The sequence below is a fragment of the Adiantum capillus-veneris genome, chromosome 26 (genome assembly GCF_014529385.1).
Source record: "Adiantum capillus-veneris isolate H3 chromosome 26, ASM1452938v2, whole genome shotgun sequence".
NCBI classification, from domain to species: Eukaryota; Viridiplantae; Streptophyta; class Polypodiopsida; order Polypodiales; family Pteridaceae; genus Adiantum; species Adiantum capillus-veneris.
Window position 1 is genome coordinate 80652986 of NC_140956.1, and position 25905 is coordinate 80678890.

Here is a 25905-nt window from a genome sequence, read left to right on the forward strand (position 1 = left end):
ACAGTATTTTGTTGTATGACTTTATGAACTAGAATTTTTGAAAATGAAAATGATACTGGTTGATTTGTACTTGACTTATTTAAGTGCAAGAACTGATAGACGAAATGACTGCAGCTTTCGGTCTCATAGATCTCTTTAGACATGATTGCAATATGGATTAGTTAATCGGGCATTTGTGAGGTCCCGACTGGATCTAGATGCGATTGTTAAATACGTTGCCGATTAATCATGGTCTGAGATTTAGAATTAATTTGAATGTGATTTGTCATGTGATGTCCTGTGATGCGACTGTCAATTAGTACATGTGCGAGATGTGTTGTTCCTAGTGCGTCGGTACTAACAGTTAGTGTCTGCTAAGACAATTTATGACCTCTATCTGTTTTGCAAGCGTAATCAAGGGCGATTACAATGCTTTCAAGAGGGGGGTATGTCACAAATGGGTGACATGGCATGGCCTTGGACACACTCATTGAGTCGGGCAGCAGTCCCGGACACACAGCCAGGCCGACAATACACCTTGTATGGCATTTTCGGAATTTCCGATGCAAAACGCGCTGACAGGCTAATGTGGCAGAGTGTATGGAAATACGCTTTTTGCGGAGATGCTGATGACGTGGCAACGTACGGAAACCTTGCTTTTACGTTGGCTGAAGTTCGCTGGCTGATTTTAGCAAGGCTTTTGGGACAAATTGCTTTATTTTAAAAAGCTTTTAAGCTTTTGGTTTTGTGGCTTTGCTTTTGGGCATCCCTTATAACAATAAATAAGTGGGCAGGGCCTCACTTCTCAGAGCATTTGGACGCAGAGTCTGAGAGTGAGCACCTATCCACTCTCTTGTACTTTGAACACAGATTAATACAAAAAGAAATACCGAAAGGGGCTCCAGTCTTTGGGGCCAATACCTCTAGGCACAGAACCACGCCGGGCCGTGTCGACTCAAGTGTGAATTGTGACTGTTTTAAAGTGAATCCTTGCTGTGTCGCGGTAGAATCTTGACTTGGGGTGTCCAAGTTTGTTACAAGCGATCTCACTCTGCCCATCGATTCAACTTCGTGCCAAGGTGATCAAACAAGGCACGCCAAAAGTTTCCTGTCATGCGAGGATCTCGATCACTCACAATAGACTTGGGCATTCCATGATGCTTACAGATCAGTGCTAGAAGAATCCTAGCTATATGATCCGCATTGATCGTTTTCTTACCTGGAATAAAATGAGCTTGCTTGCTAAATCTGTCCACAATGGTCTAGATCGCATCATTTCCAATTTGAGTCCTTGGGAGATACATAATAAAATTCATGGCAATACTCTGGTTGATGAGCACAGGTAGAGGTTGGAGTAACCCAGGCGTCTAATGTCGAGGTACTTTACCTTTTGGCAAACTAAGCATTCCCGAACATATTGATCAATGTTTGCTTTAGCCTTTAAGGCTTGGCCAAAGGAAATACCTTTCCAATGCTAAAGTCGTAGGGAGAATTTCCCGATGATCCGCATAAGGTGAAGCATGTGCTTATTCCATGATTTTCTTTCTCAATGGTTCCGCCATGCAAATTGTTTGGTGGTGATAGAGGTAATTGTCACAAGCCGGGCACCACGTGCCAATAGAAAAGAACAGACTGAGCAGACTTTTAGCACTTAAATAACAACTGAATTGAAAGAGAGACGACACGCGACACGGAGTGGCGGAATTCCTCCCCAGAGAGTATTGGCCCCAAACCTTGGCACCCCTTTCGGTATTTCTTTATATTGCATCAACACAGTACAAGCTGGTACTCCAGACTTTGCACCTTCTCCAGGAAGAATGAGCCCTAACCTCATATTTAAAGGCCCTAGGCCCCAAAAGAAGTTTAAAGTAAAAAGCCTTCAAACTCAAAAGCATCTGGTCCAAAAGCAAAGGCAAAAAGCTGTCAGCGTAAATCACGGAAAGCTGGGGGGGGGGGGGGGGAGGGCAACCTCACCAAAAAGGGGTTGGGAGGTGCAAAGGGAGACACCACCAACCTCAGCGGACGTCACTTGTGAGCCCGACGCCCTTCCAAGTGGGTATGGCATTTCCTAGGGGACAACCGTTGGGTCACAAGGGCAGTTTAGTGTGGTGAGCGATAAGTTACTTGGAGGAGGCAACTCCGAAGGGAAGACCGAAGCAAGTCCTGCAGTACTTGGGCCTTTGAACAAAGGTACTTGGTCGCTCACGCCCATAACTAGTCAGCGAGATAGGTCTCTCAAGGGCACTGCTCTAAGAGTGTAGATAATTCTGGCCTCTTGGGGAAGCAAAGCCTCACGTAGACCAAAGGAAACTAGTGACAAAAGCGTCTGCCGTAGGAGCCTGGTTGCATAGTCCCGGTCGTCATTCTTGTGCACTTTTTTGGTGTATGAGGGGAATGGCCGGGAGTGCCCAACCCGACTCCTAAAACAAAACAAAAAAACTTATGGAGATACTAGATGAAGCTCTAGAGGATTTCAAGCTTACCGGAGATGACATGCCTACAACTTTTCAGGTACTAAACATTGCTTTAAATGCTATAGACAGAGGTGGTTTCTTGCTCCATGTTGATACCTCCATGCCAAAGGGGGTGATGTCGATTTAGTAGCATTTATGCAAGGGTTGGAGATGTCTACCTATTTGCTTCAGTTTTATGATCTTCAAAAGAATAGTGATCTTCTATTTGCTTCAGTTTTATGATCTTCTAACAAATAGTGATGCATGCGAGTATAGGGGATGGTACAAAGATGTGATTAGCATGTTCTTTAAGTACTAGATGCTATTTGATCCAGGAGGATAGGGTTATATGCTTGGTCTGTGGCAGTTGATCTACATGCCGTATGATCTTGGTGGAGTACTTGCTGCTTTACAGGTTATGGCAGGATATTTACAGGCATTACAATGTAGTGAGTTTATGGGTTATTGGATGGTTGTTGTCATGTGCGCACTTCACTTGCTCTACGTGGACATGCTATTGCCACAGTCTAGCATGAGTCTTAGCTTAGTCCCTAGCCTGGCACCTTTGTGAGCCTCTAGAAGGACGTGCATGCTAGGTCGGTCATAGCTGCATACCCTCTCTTGCACAATTCAACCATTCTAGCATTTAGGCATTTACCGTGTGTGAACTGCCCCTTAGCATTACATTTATCAATAAATGATTTTCAATATTTTCTTAGCAAGGTCGTGGGGCTGGGCTTATGACTGCTCGACTCAGCCTCTGGTTGGTTTATAAGCAGCCAATAATTGATTTTCAGCATTTTCTTAGCAAGGTCGTGGGGCTGGACTTATGACTGCTTGACCCAGCCTCTGGTTGGTTTTTAAGCAGCCAATAGGCAGCGCTTGGAAGGCAAGAGGCAGAAGAAGGGCAAGTGCCTGCGATACCCTCAGCACCCTGCCTCCCAGCAGTCCTGGTGTTTTTCTCACCTTTAGCCAACCAGGGTCAAACTTCAGCGTTTTTTAGACATCATCACCAGCGATCTCAGTACCAGCCATCAGCATCAAACTCTCAGCATTCAGCCCGTAGACGATTGCAGATTTCAGCCAACAGATCCTCATAAGCCTATTGTTTTCGAAGCTTCTCAGCCGCCGCAGATTTCAGTCTTAGCCTCGTCATGGTTACAGATTCTAGCCATCGACATCGCTAGCGTTTCCCGGCATTCCGCCATAGCCTCGTCGTCATTGTCGTCGACATAGAACCCATCAGTACCTCGTCGTTTTTGTCATCATCATCATCGACATAGAGCCCATCAGTACCTTGTCGTCTTCGTCATCGTCGTTGACATAGAACCCATCAGTACCTTCAGCACCCCACTATACCCCTTAGTACCTGCAGTACCCTTAGTAGTACCCAGCATCAGTAGTATTTGTACCCATTAGCATCAACATCTCAGCATGTAGCATCATTGTATCAGCATTGTGCAAGAATAAAGAAAGTACTTGCACTGGCAACAGAGCAAGGGGGCCCTTGAGGGTTTGGCTAAGACTCATTCTAGACTGTAGCAGAAGCATGCCCACGTAGTGCAAGTGAAGTGCACAATGGTCCCCCCGTGTTAAAGGTGAGACACAACTGCCGAACTTCTACCTGTACTTCTGATGCTGAATGCTTCTGATGCTTGTGGATGCATAAGCCGATGAAAACTCCTCCAAACTTGTGGATACTACAAATGTAGGTACTGTTGCGATGTAAACACCGACCAATTGAGTTGCTAGGTAGCCTTACTACTGTCGCAGAATACCAGCTTTGATGCTGACTTTGCCTTGTGAGAAAGTACGACCACTCGAATAGTCCTGTCGTGAAAACATTGCGGGTAAAGATGAAAGGTAAAGGTGCTCGGAGGTATTTCCAAGGATTGCTTGTCGATGGAAGTGGATGCACGCTACATGCGAATGCGCAAGCCCCTTTCTTTAATTCCTTCCATATTCGCATACTAGGCAAGTAGATCCTGGTACTCAAGATCTGGTTTTCATGTATCCGATGTCGATCTTCCTTCAAAGATCCATATGGCAATGAAGACGGGAGCTGGTATTTGATGCTTGATATTGAGGGTCTTGAGAGGCTAATAAGTCCGGGGTAGGGACGTGAAGCTTCTTTAAGGATGCAGCGGAAGAGTTTAAGGATTTAGCTAGGATCTAGTACTCCGCACGCAAACACAAGGTTACTTCACTTGAAAGAACTGAATTGAACTGAATGTAAGAGAGAGACACAAGAGAGGGATGAAAGAGATGACACCGAAAGCTTGGCACTTTCGTGAGCCTCTAGCAAGATGTGCATGCCCATGCCGGTCATAGTTGCATACCCTCTCTTGCATAGTTCAGTCATTCTAGCATTCCAGCATTTTTTGCGTGTGAACTGCCCCTTAGCATGACATTTATTAATAATTGATTTTCAGCATTTTCTTAGCAAGGTCATGGGGCTGGACTTATAACTACTCGACCCAGCCTCTGGTTGGTTTATAAGCAGCCAATAGGCAGCGCTTGGAAGGCAGGAGGCAGAAGAAGGGCAAGTGTCCGCAATACCTGTCACGAGGACGTAGCAACTGCTAACCTTAGTTGTTGGTTTCTTTCCGATGATTTTTATTTAATTTTTGGGACCCACTTTTTGAAGTCACAAATGGCCGGACATTGTGTGGCTAGTTTGAAACGGCCAATGGTCGAGAGTTTAAGCCGTAGTTGGGAAGAGCAGGTCTCCACGAGATGGTCGGGCTAATCGGCACTGGAATCCAAGCAGTAAAAGGGTGTCTAGGCTCAGTTCAAAGTCATTTAGGCCCCCTTGCTACACTTATAAGTCGGTGGGTACTAGGAATTAACTCTAAAGAGGCAAATTGGACACATGGAGGCTCTGCAGCAATTTGCTACTTTCAGCTAGAAGAGAGGGCGCTCAAATTGAGAGAGGAGGCTGATTTGCAGCTCATTGTGCTTTATAGTGTGTGGGGTGAGTAGTGGGTGCAGGTGATCACAGCTTTAATGGAAAGCTTGCCTTCTCCCTTGTCTCATGCAACGCGATGACTTGCTCTCGCGTCCTCTCTCTCTCTCTCTCTCTCTCTCTCTCTCTCTCTCTCTCTCTCTCTCCCCCCCCCTTTGGCACATATGGTAATGCCCCACTAGATGGGCTACTTAGTTGACTGTGTACAGTTCTGAGGGTTTATGCGCGTTTGCCAAGGCAAGAGCCTTTTTAAAGGAAACGGATTAGCTAATTGCTAATCCCCCACAGGTAGGCACAATTCCATTGTGAAGGATTGCGATATTGGAGAGTTTTCTCGTGTGAAAACTTTGTCCGATTCGAAGGGGAACTGTCCCATTGTGTGCGGAAGCATCTGAGACACGCGTATATGTGTTTGCTCCGCTCGAAACAGTCCAAAAATGATAATTACAGCCTGTTGTTTTTCCTGCAGGTTTAGGGTTTCGCACCTAAACTGCAGGGAATCGCCAGGGGAGCCTCGGAAAGGCCTTGGGATGCGTGTACAGGGCTGTAGGCACCTAACAATGGCAAAACAGAAAATTACAGCATGCTGAAATTAACCTGCAGCTCACTGTAAAGCTTCCAGAATGCGGGGAAAAGCATCCTAGGCGTGTACTTTTGACCTATAGGGATTTTGCATTGTTATGTTGGCGAAATTGGGTCAAAAACCCACGATTACAGCCATGGACAGATCCGGACAGCTTGGTAGGAGTTAGGTGAGAGTGATCGGATCGTTTCTTTGCATTAAGAATAAAGAATACCAAGAGGGGCGCCAGTCTTTGGGGCCAACAGGTGTCGGCATCTGCTTGGTAGCGCTCTAGCTTCCAAGCCGTGTGTTTAAAGTGTCAATTCCCGTTACAGGTTTTTATTTGCAAAGTTTCTTTGTGTCCTAAAGGTCTAAAGTAAAGTTCGAGTGAAAGCCAAAAGTCTACTGATCTACGGGTCGGTTTCATTACCCTCAGCACCTAGCCTCCTAGGCTCCAGCAGTCCTGGCGTTTTTTTCACCTTCAGCCAGCCAGCGTTTTGACCTTCCAACTTCAGTGTTTTTAAGACATCATCACCAGCAACCCTCAACATTCAGCCCGCAGAAGATTGCAAATTTCAGCCAGCAGATCTTGAGAAGCCTAGCGTTTTTGAAGCATCTTAGTCGCCGCAGATTTCAGCCTTAGCCTCGTCATGGTTGCAGATTCTAGCCATCGACATCGCTAGTGTTTCCCGCCATTCCGCCATAGCCTCCTCATCGTCGTCGACACAGAACCTCAGTACCTTGTTGTCTTCATTGACGACATAGAACCCATTCGTGGTCGTTGTCATCGTCGTCGACATAGAACCCATGAGTACCTTGTCATCGTCATCATTGTCGTCGACATAGAACCCATCAGTACCTTCAGCACCCCGCAGTACCCCTCAGTACTCGCAATACCCTCAGTAGTACCCAACATCACTAGTGTCAATACCCATTAGCATTAGCATCTCAATATTTAGCATCATTGTATCAACAATGTGCAAGAATAAAGAAAATACTTGCTCTGGCAACAAAGCAAGGGGGCCCTTGAGGGTTTGGGACCTGACATTCGATGTCGTCTCTTTCATCTCTCTCTATCATTTAGTTCAGTTCTTTCAAGTGAAGTAAAATAACCTCGTGTTTTGTATGGAGTACTAGATCTGAGGTAAATCCTTAAACTCTTTCGTTGCACCTGATAGTGCGCTCTATTGACGGGAAATGTTCGAGTTTTCCCTCGATCTTGGAGGTTTATCTTTACATGAAGTCGATTTTTGGGACAATCAGAAGGGCAAGTGGAACAATATTTATCCATGCTTGTGTCACGGAGACCAGCACCACGTGCCAACGAAAAAGAACAGATTGAACAACTTTAAGCACTTCAAATAACAACTTGGCTGAAAGAGATAGACGACATGAGACGGGGAGTGGCGGAGTTCCACTCGAAGAGAGCATTGGCCCCAAAGGTTGGTGCCCCTTATATTGCTTGAACTCAATACAACGCCGACACTCCAAACTCTGCACCTTCTCTAAGAAGCATCCTAGAGAATGAGCCCTTGGCTCATATTTAAAGGCCCTTGGCCATGAAAAGCAATTACATGAAAAGCTTCAAACTCAAAAGCAAGTGGTCCAAAAGCTAGCGCCCAAAAGCTGTTAGCGCAATTTTCAAAATTTCGTACAGCCTCTTAGTGCAAAATCCGGGACTGTTCGTACAGTCTCTTGGGTCATCTTGTCAACGCGAAATCCAAAAATCTGTATTGTTGCCACGTCTTGCTTTATTTTAATATCTTTAGTTCACTTGGGTCCCATCGGACAGGGTCCCTTAAATTGGTGGGAACTTCTTCTGCTTCTTATTCTACTGGTGCTGCTTCTTAGGGTTTAGGCTTCTCGGCCAGGATCTGTAGGATGGCTCCGTTCTTTAGTGGCTTGACACGTCAGCAATTTGTGACAGCTTGAGTATGCGTACAACAATATGGTGCATTCGTCCAACAGGCAAGGCGAAATTGTTGAGGTGGCAAAAAGGTTCCTCCCATTTTGCACACAAAAGATAAGATTTTTGAAGCAGATCGCTATGTAGAAAACATGAATGAAATGTATAAGAAACTCAAGCTTGCCTTGGAGAAGACTCGGGCAAAGTAGAAAAATGCTGTTGATTGTCACCGTCGTGAACTCTTGTTTTGACCCGGTGATTGGGTTCTTTTGCGGTTTTGAAGAGGCCAAATTAAAAAAGACGAAGGGTAAGGAAAGGTTGTTTCCAAAACTTAGCATGCGCTACTATGGGCCTCCTCAAGTACTTGACAAGATCAACGATGTTGCTTATAGGCTGAAATTGCTTGACACTTGGAAGATTCACAATGCGTTCCACATGAGTCTTCTAAGACCCTTTGTGGGTGATGTGCCAGATGAGGATAAACGAGAAGTTGAGGAACTTGAGATGAGATCTTGGTCCTTGAGCAAATTTTGGCACATAAGGGAAGAAAAGTTAAGAGAAAAGTTGTACTACGCTATTTGGTGAAGTTCAAGAACTATCCACCTATGGATGCGAAGTGGATGGAAGAGTGTGAACTGCTAGAGTCATCGAATGTATTGCAACTCTACCTTGAGGCCTTTGGGTTACAACTTACATATGCCCCAACTCAACGTGTTCAAAAGAGGGGTAATGATGGAGTTAGCACATCATATGTACATAGGGATTCAGTGCAATAGAAGTGTACATCGCTCTACAAATGTTAAAGGTACAATGCTCACTTCTATGATAGATGGGAATGACAACAGTGCGAAGGTTTCATTAAGTCATTTGTACCTATGTTACATGATCTTCTTGCGGATACATGTGATGATAAAAGAGTACCAATCACACTAAATTATCTATGGCATGTATGATCTAGTACCCTCTTTTTAAAGTCACAAATGGCCAGGCATTGTATGGCCAATGTGACACAGTCGACGACCGAGAGTTTCACTCGTAGCAATGAAGGCTAGGTCGTCACGAGTAGGTCGGAGAGTCGGCATTGAAATCCGAGTAGTAAAAGGCTGTCTAGGCTCAGTTCAAAGTCATTGTCCCACACAACACTTTATAAGTTGGTGGGTACTAGGAAATTAACTCAAAGGGGGCGAATTGGACACATGGCAATAGGATCGCAACCTGCAAGCCAACACACACACACACACACACACACACACACACTCCAGAAGTCTCATCCAAGAGGGGGTTGATTTTTGGGCCTCAGAAGTGATTGGTGTGTGTGTGAATAGTGGGTACAGGTGATCACAGCTATAATGGAAAGCTTGCCTTCTCCTTGTCTCATGTAGCACGATGATTTGCTCTCTCTCCCCCCTTTGTGCATATGGTAATGCCCCAGTAGTTGGGCTTCTTAGATGACCATGCACAGTTTAGGGGGTTTTATGCGCTTTTGCCAATGCAAGAGCCTTCTGTACAAGAACCGGACTAGCTAATTGCTTATCCCCCACAATTATGCACAGTTCCATTGCGAAGGATTGCAAGAACGGAGAGTTTTCTCGTGTGAAAACTCGTCCGATTCAAAGGGGAACTGTCCCATTGCGTGCGGGAGCTCGTGAGACACACGCAGACGTGTTCGCTCCGCTCAGAACGATCCAAAACAGAAATTACAGCCGGCTATGTTTTTTCTATAGGTTTAGGGTTTCGCACCTAAACTGCAAGAATTCACTCGGGGACTCAGGATAGTCTCGGGATGCTTAAGGAAGGCTTTGGGCACTTGACAATGACAAAACAGGGAATCACAGCATGCTAAAATTGATCTTCAGCTTACCGGAAAGCCCTAGACGTGTACTTTTGACCTATAGGGGATTTGGCGCCGTTAGGTTACCGAAATTTGGTCAAAAACCTGCAATTACAGCCATGGACAGGTTTGGACAGCTTGGTGAGAGTTAGGTGAAAGTGTCGGGATTGTTTGTTTGCAATAAGAATAAAGAAATACTGAAAGGGACGCCAATCTTTGGGGCCTATAGGGGGTCGCCGTCTACTTGGGAGCGCTCTAGCTACCTTGAAGTGTTGAATTCCGGTTTCATTGTGAAGTTCCTTTGTGTTGTAAAGTTAAAAAGTGTAAAGATCGGTTGAAAGCTAAAGTCTACCGCCCTCTAGTGAGCCTATGGGCTGGTTTTAGAGGTAGTTTTCTCATGTCGGGACATTCCAACCATGTTTAGCCTTGGGTTTTGGCTTGGTTCCATGGCCATGTAGGCTCCTGTTGGCATGGGATATTTTATCATAGGCTCTCTGTCACAAACTTGGGCACCCCAAGTCTAGATTCTACCGCGACACATCAGAGATTCACTTTAAAACAATTCACAAAAGACGACACGGCCTGGCATAGTTCCGTGCCTAGAGAGATTGGCCCCAAAGACTGGCGCTCCTTTCGATATTTCCTTTATATTAATCCTTGAGCAAAGTACAACTCCCGCAAGGTCCTCCGCTCTCTGACTCTGCATCCAGATGCTTTGAGAAGTGAGGCCCTTAGGGCTCTTTTATTTTACAAGGGATGCCCAAAAGTAGAGCCCTAAAAGCAATTAAACTCAAAGCAAAAGTTCTAAAAGCAACTAGTCCTCAAAAACTGGCCAACGCAAATTACGGAATTCCGTACAGCTGCCACGTTAGCATGTCAACGTGAATTGTGGGCGTCCATACAGCTGCCACGTCATCAGCTAGACAATGCAATTTTTGGACACTCCGTACAGTTTGCCACGTCATCAGTCCATCGTGTGTGTGTTTGTGTGTGTTCGGGCAGTATTGCCATGTCATCATTTTGTGACACTCCTATTTTTTCCCATGAGCGGTATGGGTATCTGGTGCCCTTCCCTTTGTAGTTCCTCCTATTTTCCTAGGTCATGGATGTAGGGGACTTGGTCGGACAACCAGATTGTTGGGGGGGGCGGAGGTGATCTCTTTACACACAACAATAGAGCCTAGAGAGGGGGCACCTATAGGGAGCAGTCCCTCGGGTGCAGATCTGGCCTTGGTTGGCAGTCATAGTAGGATCCTCCCTAGCGTTTTGCCTAGCTCGTTGGCGTTTTTCAGATCAGCCCTAGCGTTTTTGTTGGGGATTAGAGGCGCAGTGTGTGGAGACCCTCTCTACGGTGCAATACCTCCTGAGGCCTTGTGATCATGCTATGGCAGGGTTTCTCATCCGAGATCCAGATTTAGATCTAGCCAGGAGGAGGTGCACCAGATCTATGCTTGTTGAGCATGCTGGAGGTGGTGCCCATGTAGTTGGCAGTGTCAGTAGCAATCGCAGTTATGTGTACCTCGGGTCTATCCATTGGGCATGTCAATTCTATGCCCGATCACGGTTGGTCAATTGTATGAGCAGCTTGTTATCAGCATGGAGAGCCTTTTCTAGATCTCTCTCTCTGTCTTTCTCATTCTCAAATGTTTTGGCTCTCTCTACCTCAGTGATCTGTCTTCTCCACGAGTGCCTTGTTCATGTATGTGGCATTGCATTGCAGGTGTTCTAGATCGAAGTTGAGGTGTCCACCGAATCGGGAGCCAGTTCTTGTCTTCATTTCCGTTGCATCTTCCGTTGCCGCCTTTGTTATGGTATCATAGCCCTCAATGACACGACCACCTTGGATGCTTGGATTTGGGTGGTCCGATGCCGCTTTGGACTTGATTGAAGCTTGCTGTTTTTCCATGTTTTTTCTCTAGTTTGGGGTAGATTTGGGTATGCAGAGACGTTGGACCCTCTTCTACGACTTCCTTGTTCTTTACCTTGATTACCCCGACCTCTTCGCCGAGGGGAACCAGATGGAGGCTACAAGCGTTGCTGGATTGTTCCGGTTTCTTCCAGACGGAGTTATGTTGCCGTGCCTTCTCGTCGCAAGGGGAGCATGCATGCGGCCTTTGGATCGAGAGCTTCATTTCAGCCTTCCTCTTGCAGAGTGAAGGATTTGGACAGAAGTAGGATCTTCTTCATCACTTCTGGAGCAAATTTCTATGGCTGTATTTTCTTCAAGGAGATGGATTGGCAGATCTGTTGTGCCTTTTGCAAATGCAAGTCTTTCTTGGAATTGTCGACGGAGATACCTAACCAATGGGTAAGAGGTTGATGATTCGGTTGCAGTTCTTTGCTCTGTACGTCCTCTGTGCATAGTATGCATGTAACGGGACGGCACCACGTGCCAATGGAAAAGAACAGACTGAACAGGCTTTAGACGCTTCAGCCTTCAAAGCAACTGAACGGAAAGAGATACACTCCACGCGAGACACGGAGTGGCGGGGTTCCACCTCAAGAGAGTACTGGCCCCAAATTAAGTTGTCTCTTTCGCTATTTCTTTATATTTCTTCAACTCAATACAACACTGGAAACACTGCTCTGCATCTCCACGTGGAAGCATGCCAGAGAGTGAGCCCTTGGTTCGTTTATAAAGGCCCTTGGCCATCAAAAGTAGTTACATGAAAAGCTTAATAGTCTATAAGCATCTGATCTCCAAAAGCTAGCGCTCATGGCCATCCGCACAAAATGCCACGTCAGCATCTATTAGCGCAATTCGCGTAGGCGTCCGTACAACCTACCATGTCAGCGCAGATTGCGGAAATTTGTATTGTAGGCCATGTTAGCATGTAGCGTAATTCGTGAGCTTCCGTACAACAGCCATGCCATTGATCTCCACGTTGGGTCTTTAATGAGTGGGTGTATGTGCCTTTTATTTTAGGCCTCATCGGATGGGGGTCCAATAAGTTGCTAGGGGTTAGGATTTTAACCTTAACCCATTGGACCACTCGGCAAGGATTTGTAAGTTGGTGAGAACTTCGTCTTCTTTTGCTTTTGCTAGGGTTTAGGCCCTTTGGCCAGGGTCTGTAGGTTGGCTAGTGTGCGTAGCCCAACCCTCTAGGTCTTCAATGGCTTGACATGTCAACAATTTCTGACAATGCATATCCTCTCTGCTTTGGGGATACATGCAACTCAACCAGCCTCGACAATCTCTAATCTAAGATAATACACTTAAGTTGTCCAATCGCCTCTTGTGCATTATCAGGCATGTATAAGTTTATGTATCTTGGCCTCTCTATGAACCCATCTTGTAAGAAGGTGAAGGATTGTTGAAACAAATACTAGAACAAAGGAGTACTTTTTGGCTACTCAGACACGTGCATATCCTCACTTACAATATCCTTCTTCAAGCCATAAGGGTTATGATGCTGATTGACAAATAAATCCGTTAACTCATTTGTTGGTATAAGCTTTGCCATTTTCGTGACTTTGTCAACCATGAACCAAATGGCATCATTGCCACGGCTAGTATCTGGCTAATCGAGTAAAATATCCATAGACATACTTTAGTGCTTGGAATCGGAGATTTCCTATGGATGTAACATGTTAGCTTTCTAAAGGCGCTTTGTCTAGTGACTTGACATTGGCTGCACTTCATGATATAGCTCTCTATGCAATAGGGATCCGTACGTGTGAGTTGATCCGTACTCTGTGTGTGGGTTCGATGGGGTGTTTTTTTTTGGCGGCCATTCATGTGAGCGCTCTTATTTAGGGCTTTTAGGTGCCTGTAGATCCTTATTAAACTGAATACAGAGAGACTATCGTCTTGTTATTTCGATGAGACTATCATCTATGATTGACTATCATTCAACGCAATCTAAAGTTTTTGGAGTTTGTTGTTTTATGTATAATGTAACATTTGAGAGTTAACTGTAAAAGCCTTAATTTTTATAGTTAATGGCAGTCTTGGTTTGTAGTTTTACCATTTTTGGTGTGATACTTATGAACAAATGATGAACCTCCTGAAGTATTCTAAATTTTAGGCTTTTTAAAAAATACATATGAATTTTATGTACCTAATGACTTAACCATTTAGTACTACTGAACACTACGTACCTAACCACCTTGCTTCTTCAACGAGACTCTTTGGATAACCCAAGCCTATGCAAGTCATGCTCCAAGTCGACCTATCTCAAACTGATGACTTGGCACGCTCAAACCTGCAGATGTTGGCCGAGAGGACATGTGGGGGTTAGGGATTAAAAAACCTAACCCAAACAACTTCCAGATTCTGGCCGAGAGGCCCAAAGAGGGTTAGGGTAAAAACCTAACCCTACCCAACTGACACAACCTGGCCGTGGTGCCTAAACACTTTAAATAAAAAGCAGGATCCAAAAATTACGTGGAGCATTACACGTGGCAGCGATGTACAAATATTCGCGTTTTGCTTTGACTGCTGACCGGCACAACGTACGGATTTCTGCGTTGTACGGAGCAGCCCTTAGGGTGCCAGATTTTGGGGTTATTGCTTTTGGATCTTTGTCAAAGATATTTCAAGTATTGGCTGTAATATCCATTTTGTCTGTTTTTTTGATTGGTCTTGCTTCATTATACTCTTTCTTTGTGTGTGTTGATTTTTTGTTTTGTGCAAATGTTTTAGCCTCTTATAGTTAGACTTTCTGACCTTATGAAGGTCTATCATTAGATGCTTATTTCAAGACAGACCTCTACTTTGATGGAGCTGTTTTATTGGATTCTGAAAAACTTGAATTGCTGAAATGTAACAATTGAACTGGATCTTAGTACAGAGCCTTACTTTCAGCGTTTGCGGAGATACTATGGCTAGTTGGAGGTAAAACGAAGGCTGTCGTTGCTGTTCTGGATACTGTCATGTTGATGTCAGGAGGTGGTGGGAAAGAGGACGAGCAGGATGAAGTATGTACTGTTTGTCTCTATTTTGGTTTGTTCAATGAAATCAGATTTGTTTTGAGTTAAAAGAGAACAATCTGCGTGTAAATGGACCCGTTACGTAAAGAAAGCCTCTTGTTCTTTGAGTTGCGTAGTTTGACTCACGTTGAAGATAGTTTCAAAGAGATTACAGTGTGTGCTGTTATGTAAGGGGATAGTGCTTAAGCCAAGTTACTTTCAATGAAAACTAGGAGCCATTGATACTAGCAAGCTGGATTTATTGAGTTGGAACTTCTGGTTCACTCTTGTTCTGCTGTGTAGCGAACATGGATGCCTTTCTTTAGTTAGCCCAGCTTGGAGGATTTTTCATTCAATGGATTAAGGATTCTATGTAGTACATGCTTGGGGAAAGGAAATAGTATTTGGCTAATGGAACATTATTGGACTTCTTACTCTTTAACAATGTAGTTTGATTGTCACAAATGGTTGAAAGGATCTAGTTATTGATTGAAAGTTCCAAGAAAATCGTGCTGGGAGGTGGTTTACTATCAGTAATCTACATTTCAGGTCGTGTACGCATTGATCTGTTCGAAAGTGCTTTGTTTCTTTAGGCCCCATCTCACTTTTTGGTGTTGGTTCTTGAACAGGCAATGTCTCGTAAGCTGGAGGGAATTGCACTGAATTCGGCTATGGATTTGCAGAAACAGTTGAGAATCTGCACATTCACATCAATGTCTTCACTCTTGCATCAACTTCCCATGTTTCTTCCGGTTTTTAGGAGCCATGTGGGTGCATTGCTGTTTCTCTTTTCAGCCCTTTTGTCGAGAGGATTGGTATGATCAACTAATGGCTACAAGATAAATACTTCGCATTTGCCTTTAAAGGAGCACCAAGAAGAATGAATACTGTGTGCTCCAAACTGCAGGAATCCATCCAGCTGGATAGAGATGATCCTGGACAGCCTTTGGTCACAGCTCCCTTTGGACATGCATCTCAGGTAAGATGCTCCTCCCTTTTTGATCTCCGCCTGTTTATAAGATACAAAGTTTTTCAGAAAGTTTTTCTTTTTTCTGTAAATCAAAGAAGAGCCGTGATGTAATGCTAAACATGAAGAGAGAATGCTGATGGTAACATGTGGATGACTACCTTGAGTCTTCAACTTGTGCCTTTGTTATGGGTAGCGAAGAAGTTTTATATATGCCTATATTAATCCAAGAAAGGCCCAGATTGTTGTGCAGGGGCTGGGACAAATTGCCTCATAGATTCTAGTGATTAACGCAGGCATAGTAACCTCTTGTTGGTTGATGTAAGCCAGGGTGGTCTCGTACATTTTGTCCACGTACGAAGACGTACTGTACTCATCGAACTAGAAAATTTATGTCGTACGACATGGTTACGTACGTTCAAAAATAAAAACACGCAATTCTTAAGCCTAGATTTTACACTTGAGACAATTAGACAACTCTTTATCACATTGGACAAGAAGACTAGATTTTACAATTGAGACAATTAGACAACTCATTATCACAAGAAGGCAACTTGCAAGTGCCAAGTGCTGACACTCAAGAGTCGAGAGAGAGAGAGAGGCCTAATGAAATCCAAGGTTTAAGGACCAAAGCAATGAATGTGTGTGTGTGTGTGTGAGAGAGAGAGAGAGAGAGAGAGAGAGAGAGAGAGAGAGAGAGAGAGAGAGAGAGAGAGAGAGAGAGAGAGAAGCTCAAGGCATGTGGGAGGTGAGGGGGGGGGGGGGGGGGGGGGGGATCCTAGGCTAGGTGGGAAGGATCCTATGCCAAAAGGTAACCCAAAAACCTCCCAAAACAAAGCGCAATCAAAAGTTCTCAAAACGGTCAAACTAACCGTTGATTGGTCAAACGGACTAAAAAATCCATCGAACGGATCGGACGCCTTGACCGAACGGGACGCCACCGGACGCCTCGTTCCATCCAACGGATGAGAACAACCCTGATGTAAGCAAGCAACACACACACACACACACACACACACACACACACACACACAATTTCTTGCGCATGAAGTTGATGACGTGGTAGGATTGTACAGACGTTCCACAATTCGTGATGACATGTTGATGTGGCAGTGAATGAACGCTTGTAAAATTGCACTGACACCCTGCTGACGTGGCAGTGTATGGATTTCCGCTTTGAAGTTTGATGCTTTTCATGTACTGCTTTTGGAATGGCCATTGGCCTTTAAATACAATGGGTGGGCTTTCTCTGGGGCATTCTTGTGAGAGCAGAGCCACTGGCGGTGTACTGAGTTGAAGCAATATAAAGAAATATTGAAAGGGGTGCCAAGGTTAGGGGTCAGTGCTTGGAACTCCGCCACTCCGTATCTCTGTGCCATGCATTGCATCTCTTGTCGTTCAGTTGTTTTGAAGTGCTTAAAGTTTGTTCTGCTAGCGCGTGGTGCCCGTCCCATTACAAGTTGAGCACCCATGTCCTATTCCACTCAAACGGACACTCCTCAACAACCTGAATATCCTCTTTGATGACCAAATTTATTTCCTCAATAAGAGATGGCAGAATACCCTGTTGAAGATGGATGCTTTGATTGTGAGTCCATTGGCCATATTTGTTGTGACTATCCTACACATGAATCCCCACAACCTTGCCATACCAATTCTCCTTATCCTCGAGAGTCAAAATTACACCCGCAACTCTTCCACTTGTTGCCGTACCGTGTTGAGGGTGGATGCTTTGATTGTGAGTCCATTGGCCATATTTGTTGTGCCTATCCTACACATGAATCCCCACAACCTTGCCATACCAATTCTCCTTATCCTCGAGAGTCAAAATTACACTTGCAACGCTCCCACTTGTCCCAACAACCACGACGGCAACAAGAGGCGGGCAGGCTGTGCGTTGGGGCAACTGTGCGCAAAGCAGGCAGCAGCAGCCGCAACACGCGCTAGCGATGGCGAGGGTAGGAGCGTACAACGAGCGTCAGTTCTTGCACTTCATTGTACATAGAGGGTAGGCAAGCACACAACAACTTTGGTGCATCGGTGCAATTTTGCTTAGCCGAGCCCAATTTATTCTCTTGGGATCATATATGTCAAGTGAAGCGGAAGTGTTTAAGGATTTAGCTCGGATCTAGTACTCCACACAAGCACAAGGTTACTTCACTTACTTGAAAGAGAAACTGAACTGAACACAATGAATGAGAGAGACGCGCGCGAGAGAGAAAAGAGAGACAGCACCGCATGTCGGGTTCTAATCACCCTCAAGGGCCTCCTTGCTCTGTTTCTAGAGCAAGTACTTGCACAATGCTGATACAATGATCTAGATGTTGAGATGCTAATGGGTACTTGATGCTATTGATGCTGGGTACTGCTGAGGCAAAGGATTGAATACTGCAGTGGATGTGTAACAAACTGCTGACGTGTTGACCTACTGAAGAACGGAGCTACTAGCCAAGGGGCCTAAACCCTAAGAAGAACAAGTAACAGAAGAAGTGTCACAAAGTGATGACGTGGTTGCCCGAGAGCAGAAACCCTAACCCTAATTTTTGCCAGAAACCCTAACTGTTGAAACCCTAATTTTGGAAACCCTAACCCTAAAACTTGCAAACCCTAATTCTAGAGACCCTAACCCTAAAACCTGCAAACCCTAATTCTAGACACCCTAAGAAGAACAAGTAACAGAAGAAGAAGTCCTACCAACTTATGGGGACCCCGTCTGATGGGGGCCCAAGTGACATAAAGGCATTAAAAATGAAGCAGAACACGCTCAAAAGACTTTGAACATCAAAATATGATGATGTGGCACCTGTACGGACGATCCGGAATTCGCGGCGGATTTTTAGGGAAATCTCGAAATTTAGGAAAGTGATTTTTTGGGGTCAGCTTTTCATATTTGATGCTTTTAGGCTTTGGGCCTTTAAATATGAGCCTTGGGGGCTCTCTCTGGCACTTTTTAGCGCGCAGATTGCAGAGCAGGTGCTCCCCGGCTGTTGTACTTTGCGAATCAGCAGTAACATAAAGAAATACCGAAAGGGGCGCCAAGGTTTGGGGTCAATACTCTCTGGGGTGGAATTCCGCCACTCCGTGTCGGGTGTCGTCTCTCTCTCTCTCTCTCTCTCTCTCTCTCAGTTCAGTTGTTATTAAAGTGCTAAAAGTCTGTTCAGTCTGTTCTTTTCTATTGGCACGTGGTGCCCGTCTTGTGACTGGATGCTTGGTACTCAAGAGGCTAAGTGCTAGGTATTGCGGATACTTGGTGCTTGGTACTGTGCGTACTTTGGTATTGAAGGTACTTGGGTGCTCAGGACACGAAGGTCCCGATGATCCCTACGCTAAGCTAGGCAAGAGCCAAGCCAAAACGCAAGGGTATTGCGTCGACGACGAGGGGTACTTGTATTGCAGTGTTGTTGAGGTGCTAATGGGTTCTTGTCGTAGTCGTCGACGACGATGAGGAGGGGTACTTGTACTGTGGTGCTGCTGAGGTGCTAATGGGTTCTGTTGGAGATGCTTGGTACTGCGACGACGACGAGGCTGTGGGTTGATTTGCTATCGTCGATGACGGCGATGGGCTGAAAATTGGAAACAGTGGTGAAGCTAATGGGGTGAAGGCTGAAATCTGCTATGATGGGGGAACTGTGCAAGAGAGGGTTTGCACATTGCAACTATGACTTGCTTGATTATGCACGTCCTTCTAGAGGCTCACAAAATGCCAGGCTAGATCTTAAGCTAAGATTGACGCTAGACTGAAGCAGAAACTTGTCCACGTGGCGCAACTGCAATGCGCATGTGACAATATATTAACGCAATTGAAGCAGATTTGTGAATGAAATTTTGGGGCTTTTGTGGATTTTGGCAAAGTTGATGCATGAAATGCATTTTAGGGATATTGCTGAAGTAACCTTGGTGTTGTAAGCAATGGGATCATCTCCCACTTGTGAGTTTTTTGAGAAATCGCAAAGAATCTTTGGTGCTCTATGTAACAGAAGTTGTTTTGGTCACATATGTATGCAGTATACATGCTGGGCAGTTCCCATTGAGTTGACGTATTGCTGAATGTTCATGTTGCAGCAGTCTTGGAGATTATTAGCGTTGCAGATGTATTTTGGTGCTATTGCTGAAGTGGGATTTACCTGGCAATGGTGTATGCATGAAATATATGCTGAACTTTCAGTTTTTGTTGTTGAAAATCATCCTTTCTACTGCTGTACATATATGTGGGCACTGTCAGTAACATAGTCACACTAAATCTTGCTCTTCTTTGCCGTTATTTTGGGCTGAGTTTGGCTGAATATTCAGCTTACTATCTGCTGTTATAAATTGCAGCATTTCTTTGTGTATTGCTGAAGAATGACCACAAACGCTTCTAGTAGTAGTAACACCAAATCCCTTCTTGAAATCAAGAGGTTTGATGGCATCGACTTTGATCTGTGGAAAGACAAGATGCAAGGCATTTTGTTTCTCAAGGACTGTGATGATGCTCTCTTGGGAACTAAGCCTGCAACTATGACAAATGAGGATTGGGCTAGACTCAACAAGAAGGCCATTCCATACATTAAAATGGTTGTGTTTGATGATGTACTTCGAGACATTAAGCGTCTTGATACTACTTATGCTATATGGAAAAAGTTACTGGATACTTATGAAGATGCAACTCTAGTGAATCAAGTGCATCTTATGCGCAAGCCTGTGTGAACATGGAGTTGGACGAGTCTAAGATAGCATCTGATCATTTGAGTGCTTTCACAGGGATTTTGAGCCAGTTATAGGACTCTGGTTTGCAACCTTTCAATGATAAACTGAAGGCTATTTTCTTGTTGATGACTTTGCTTAGTAGTTGGGAGGACTTTGGTTGTTTCACTTAGCAACAACCGTGCATTAACCTTCGATAATGTTAGGGGATCTATCCTCAATGAAGAGATAAGAAGAAAGTCTAGTGGAGAAAGCACTAGTTCAACCTATCATGTTAAGAGGCAAGTCGGAGAAGAGGGACAATGTTGCAAATAGAGGTAAAAGTAGAGCAAAAGCAAGGGTAAACAAAAAGATGTTATTTGGTATCAGTGTGGCCGGAAGGGTATAAGAAGCCCGATTGCAGGTACTACAAAAAGGAACAAGAAAGAAAGAAACAACGGGAAAAGAAAAGAACTGATGATAAGTAAGAAGACGACAACTCTTCCTCCAAAGAAGTTGCAAAGACAAATGTTGCATCTAGTGTGGTCATTGCAGAGCTTCGTGACATTGAAGAGATCCTTGTTGCAGCCTCATTATTGATGGAGAAACAAAGCTTTGCAAAGCTGATTGCCCAAAGGATGATGCAGCTGCAAGTGCTATGAAGGGTATACCTTGTGCATCAACTTGTGGATCTTTGATGTATGCCATGGTTGCTACACGGCATGACATTTCTCATCTAGTGGGAGTTGTCAACTGATTTATGTTTAATCTTGGCAAGCCACATTGGGAAGTAGTGAAATGTTTCTTCAGATACTTAAAAGGTACACAAGAGAAGTGTATATGCTATGGACAATGTACACTACAATTGCAGGGATTCTGTGATTCGGACATGGGAGGAGACCTTGACACTAGGAAATCTACCAGTGGGTTTGTGTTTACCGGCACTGAGCACTATAGAGGCTGAATATACAGGAACTTCTAAAGAAGCTATTTGGCTTGGCCATCTGGTCAGGGATTTTGGTCTTTCTGCACGTGCTCCAGTGCTTGGTCGTGAGAGTGCAGTATGTTTGGCTAAGAATGCCATGTTCCATGCATGTATCAAACACATAGATTCGGTACAATTTCATACGACAGGTATTGATCAAGATCAAAACCCCAGATAACCGTGCAGATGTTCTCACTAAGAGTCTTGCAAAGGCTCAACATGAGCATTGCATAAGATTAGTGGGAGTTAGTTAGCTTAAAGGTACCACTTGGCGGCTCTTAAGTGGGAGGTTGTTGGGTGTAAAGTCCCTTCGTTCCTATGTATACACATATGTTATATAAATGTGGGAACACACCCTTATTGTACCCTAATATTTAAAACACCTTTTTTATATTCTTGGTGTACCTTGATTTGGTACACTCAATAGCTCTGCGTTAACTTCTCTCGACTCATATCCGTCGCTCAAGACTCTCTCTCACTCTGCGCATTCTCAATCCTTGCAAAGCTTGGGGACATATATGTGACCAAGAAGCCCTTATTTTCTTTGATTTTGGCTCTATGCTCTACTCTCTCCCCCCTCAGTTGGCCACCAAATTTGGAATTGATGCATATGCTAATTTGTTGCTAAAAGCAATGATATGGAAGCACAGATGGCGAATGATACCTTCTTGTCTATGACGCCACTTGTGGGCACACTTCAAGTTCATTTCCAAGGCTTGTGGATCAAGGTGACTTTCACATTATGGACTTGATAGGGTGTTGTAATGAGACGAGCACCACATGTCAACTGAAAGAACAGACTAAGATAGATGTTTAGCACTTAAAACAACTGAACAGAAAGAAAGAGAGAATCCACACAAGACACGAAGTGGCGGAGTTCCATTCCCAGATGAAAGCGCGAAGGAGAGGCTACCGGGAGATGCGCGAGGTGAAGGAGTGCAGGTTTGGGCCGGGTGTAGCCAAGCGTGAGTGCAGGAGAGCAGAAGCGCTACAGATCGAAAGCAGAGAGAGGGAGAGAGCTCGCACGATTGGGGAAAACTCACTTATTTAGTTTTTGGGCTTTCCCACTTTTATTATAAGTGACCTTTAAAAAATGTATCCACGTTCTATGTGAACCTGGACAAAGTATAAAAATGTACAAAAGGGGTTATTTAGGCCTTTAACCCAACATGAGACTGCAATGGCCCCAAACGATGGTGCCCCTTTCGGTATTTCTTTATATTGCTTCAATAGGATACACAACTCTATGGCTCTGCTTGCATCTCCGGCGGGTTGAATGCCAGAGAAAGAGCCCACAACACATATTTAAAGGCCCTTGGTCTGTACAAAAGCATCTCAGATGGAAAGCCTCGATTCTAAAAGATACTAGTCAAAAAGCAAGCGACCCATGGGCTGTCCGTATGTTGTTGCCACGTCATCACTCCCAACGCAAAATATAGAGCGTTCGTATGACTACCACGTCATCATTATCTCTACATAATTTGTAGTGCGTGTCTGCTATTAGTCTTTAGGCCCCATCGGACGAGGTACGTTAAGTTGGGTCGGGTTAGGACTATCAAATCCTAACCCCTTGTATTTTTTGGCCACTCGACAAGAACATGTAAGTTAGTGAGGACTTCTTCTTTTGCTTTTGCTAGGGTTTAGGCCCCTTGGCCGGAATCTTGAGGTTGGCTAGGGTTAGGCTCAAGGAGTCATAACAGTGGCTTGACACGTCAACAATTTGTGACAGGTGCGATGCCTTTCTTGGCATGCCATGTTTCAACAAGTATGAAGCCTTGCTTCAATCTCATGATCGTGAGATTCTTTTGACCCATAAAACAAAGAAATAAAACTTGATGTTGATATAAGCACGAGTTTGTTGCCTCCTTTCTCACTTTCGCCTTTAGTGAGTCTCAGTGAAGGTTTCTGGCCAACACTTTTGATGAAGAAAGAAATACCATGTGTTTGGGGTTGTCTCCTTCTTTGTGAGAGGCTATGTTTTAGGCTCTTATGGGCTTAGGATTTAGCAAGGATTATGTTAGAGTTTGTCACCTCTCTGGTTGGTGTTGGCGGAGCTGCTAGTGCCCCACTATCTCCCAAGGGTTGATCATAGGAGTGAGGGTTGTTTTGTGGTTGTGCTCGGCCTATGTGAGGTAGTTTGCTCATTATTGACATGTTCCCGCCATTGTTTTGCTCGTGGTGTACCGTTGGCAATGTCATATAGTGTTCCTTTTGGTTGCCCCAGGCTTAGTATTTTTCCTTGGTACTCAATATCATTGGATTCCACGTAGAGGCCCGTTTTTAGATTTTTCCCCTGGTTTAGAGTTGTGTGGTTACTTATTTGTTGGGATAAGAGTAGCACAAATCTTGGAAGTTCCGATTTAGTGATCCCACCCCCTTGTACTTCATCCACATTGTATTAGTTCAGTGATCATCAAAGTGTGTATAGGGTTTCTCTCTCCAACGTTTCCTCTCCGAAAGTTTCTCTCTCTAGCGTTTTTACCAGATCGCCATACCTCTCTATCTGCCTTTGCGCTTTTGCAAGATCTCTCTTCTTTTGATTGTCCCTCTGCGCGTACATTGCATATTAGCGCGATAGGGTTGCTTTCTGAGGTGCTACATTTGGAGGTTGTTGCTGCCCGTCATTGGATCTGAGGGATTGTGCACCTGTTGCCACTGTTTTCAGCCTTATCTGTTCATCTTCCGTTGCCACTTCTCATAGATTAAAGCTAATTAATCATACACGAGGCTTCATGGAGTTTTAGAAATTAGCTAGGATTAAGGACAACAATTAAGGCTTATTGATGCAATCCAAAGCCTTGGGTTCTTGTTGTCTGTGAGATGTTTCTAGTATATAACTCTTTTCTTTTTTTTTGAGGAAAGGACGAGTATATTTTGCATTCAAGTGACTTTGTCATTTTAGACAAAAGAAAACCAAATGAACAACAATATAAACTTAAAAGTGAGTTGCCCTAGAAAAATATTTCAGTGAAATTCAAGGCTTAGGAGGATGAATAGGGAATTGTGAAAAGTTTGACCAAATCAGGCTGACTGACTGATAGCTGTATGAGGTTTGCAAAACATAGTGTGTATGTTGGTTGCATTACTTTGAGATGTGATAGGCAATGGCTGTGGGCCTTTGTATTGCGCCTCTCTCTCTCTCTCTCTCTCTCTCTCTCTCTCTCTCTCTCTCTCTCATGATATTGTGTTGATCTCCGATTCTCCGGAGGGGATGCAAGGTCACTTAGATGCTTTGCATCGGTTTGCCCATGAAAGTGGTTTGTCTGTCAACCTTGGTAAAACCAAGGTCATGGTATTTAATACCACCCCACAGACAGTGGATCAGGAGGTTAGTGCCCGCATTCACATACGGCCAGGAGACAATGGAGTATATAGATGCTTATACTTACCTTGGAGTGGTTTTTAATGGACCAGCATTTTCAGTGAGGAGAGCAGCAGAGACTAGATTGACCAGAGCCCATGCAACATTGGGGAGCCCATGCAACATTGGGTAGATTGGAGAGGATGTGTTCACATTTTCAGTTTCAGGAGCCTCGGACGAAGCTCTGGCTCTTTGACACTTTGGTGGCTTTTGCATTGCTCTATGGAGCTGAGATTTGGCGACCTTCATTGGACCATCACGGGAGGACAGGTCGCACTGATGGATGGGGGGACATGGAGAAGCCACTAGTCTCTATGATCTCGCGGCTCATTAAAGCCAAGGTTTCAGTACCAAGTGCCATTATCCGAGCAGAGCTAGCTGCCCCCCCACCAGATCTGTCTCCTTGATACACCGCATGTGGCAACTTCCCAGAGACAGATATGCCTGCCTTGCACTTGAGTCCTCTCGACAGTTAGTCATGCAGGGAGATACAGCATGTTGGTATGGGGAGATGACATCATGGTTTCAGGCGTATGGGTTCAACATAGATAGACTGCCCCCCTTCTAGTACTCACTGGATGCACCCTCTCTGACTCTTACACAGTCCGAGATCACCAAGCTCATTCGTCACGACCTAACATAGCTAGACACCAGGAGGCAATGGATACAACTAGCACAGAAGCTGGGCCTGAAGATGGCTTTCTACAGAGAGCATCTTCTCCAGCTTACGGAGGACGGTTTTGTGACGAGGCCCAGATACATGGACACCCACTTGTCTCATGGGATACGATGTGCTATTTATAACCGGACTATACAACGTAGAGGGCGGTACTATTTCAATTACCTGTTAACTTTACACAGAGCACTGAGAAGGAAAGAGAGCACAGTTGCGTCCAGCGACTAGAATGCCACTGTGCACACGAGACCGACACCCTGTAGGCCCCAAAGACTGGCGCCCCTTTCGGTATTTCTTTACTCAAATTAAGGTAGACGATCCGACCACTTAGCACAAGCTTTCACAAAGCTGTCCAAACCTGGCGAGGGCTGAAAACGCAGGTTTTCGACCTGATTTTGGCAGCATAACGATGCAAAAACACCTGTAGGTCAAAAGCACCTGTTTAGGACGGATTCCCTCGCTATCTGGAAGCTTTCCGGTGAGCTGTCACAGAAATTCAGCGGGCTGTAATTCTCTGTTTTTCACTGCTGGGTGCCCAAAAGCCTGTACACACATCCCAAGGCTCTCACGAGGCTCCCCCGGGGTTCCCTTGCAGTTTAGGTGCGAAACCCTAAACCTGCAGAAAAACACAGCAGGCTGTAATTCGC

At 44.8% G+C, this 25905-nt stretch overlaps 1 protein-coding gene across 1 annotated transcript in view; it reads left to right on the forward strand.

Moving 5' to 3' along the window:
• The window catches only part of LOC147423719 (ubiquitin interaction motif-containing protein), a 62463-nt gene that overhangs the window by 27711 nt on the left and 8847 nt on the right, over positions 1–25905 (forward strand). The window contains exons 4-6 of the mRNA XM_086501082.1: positions 14490–14616; positions 15237–15422; positions 15515–15586. Of these exons, the coding sequence (XP_086357208.1) occupies positions 14490–14616; positions 15237–15422; positions 15515–15586 (385 nt within the window). The remainder of the gene's footprint in view (positions 1–14489; positions 14617–15236; positions 15423–15514; positions 15587–25905) is intronic.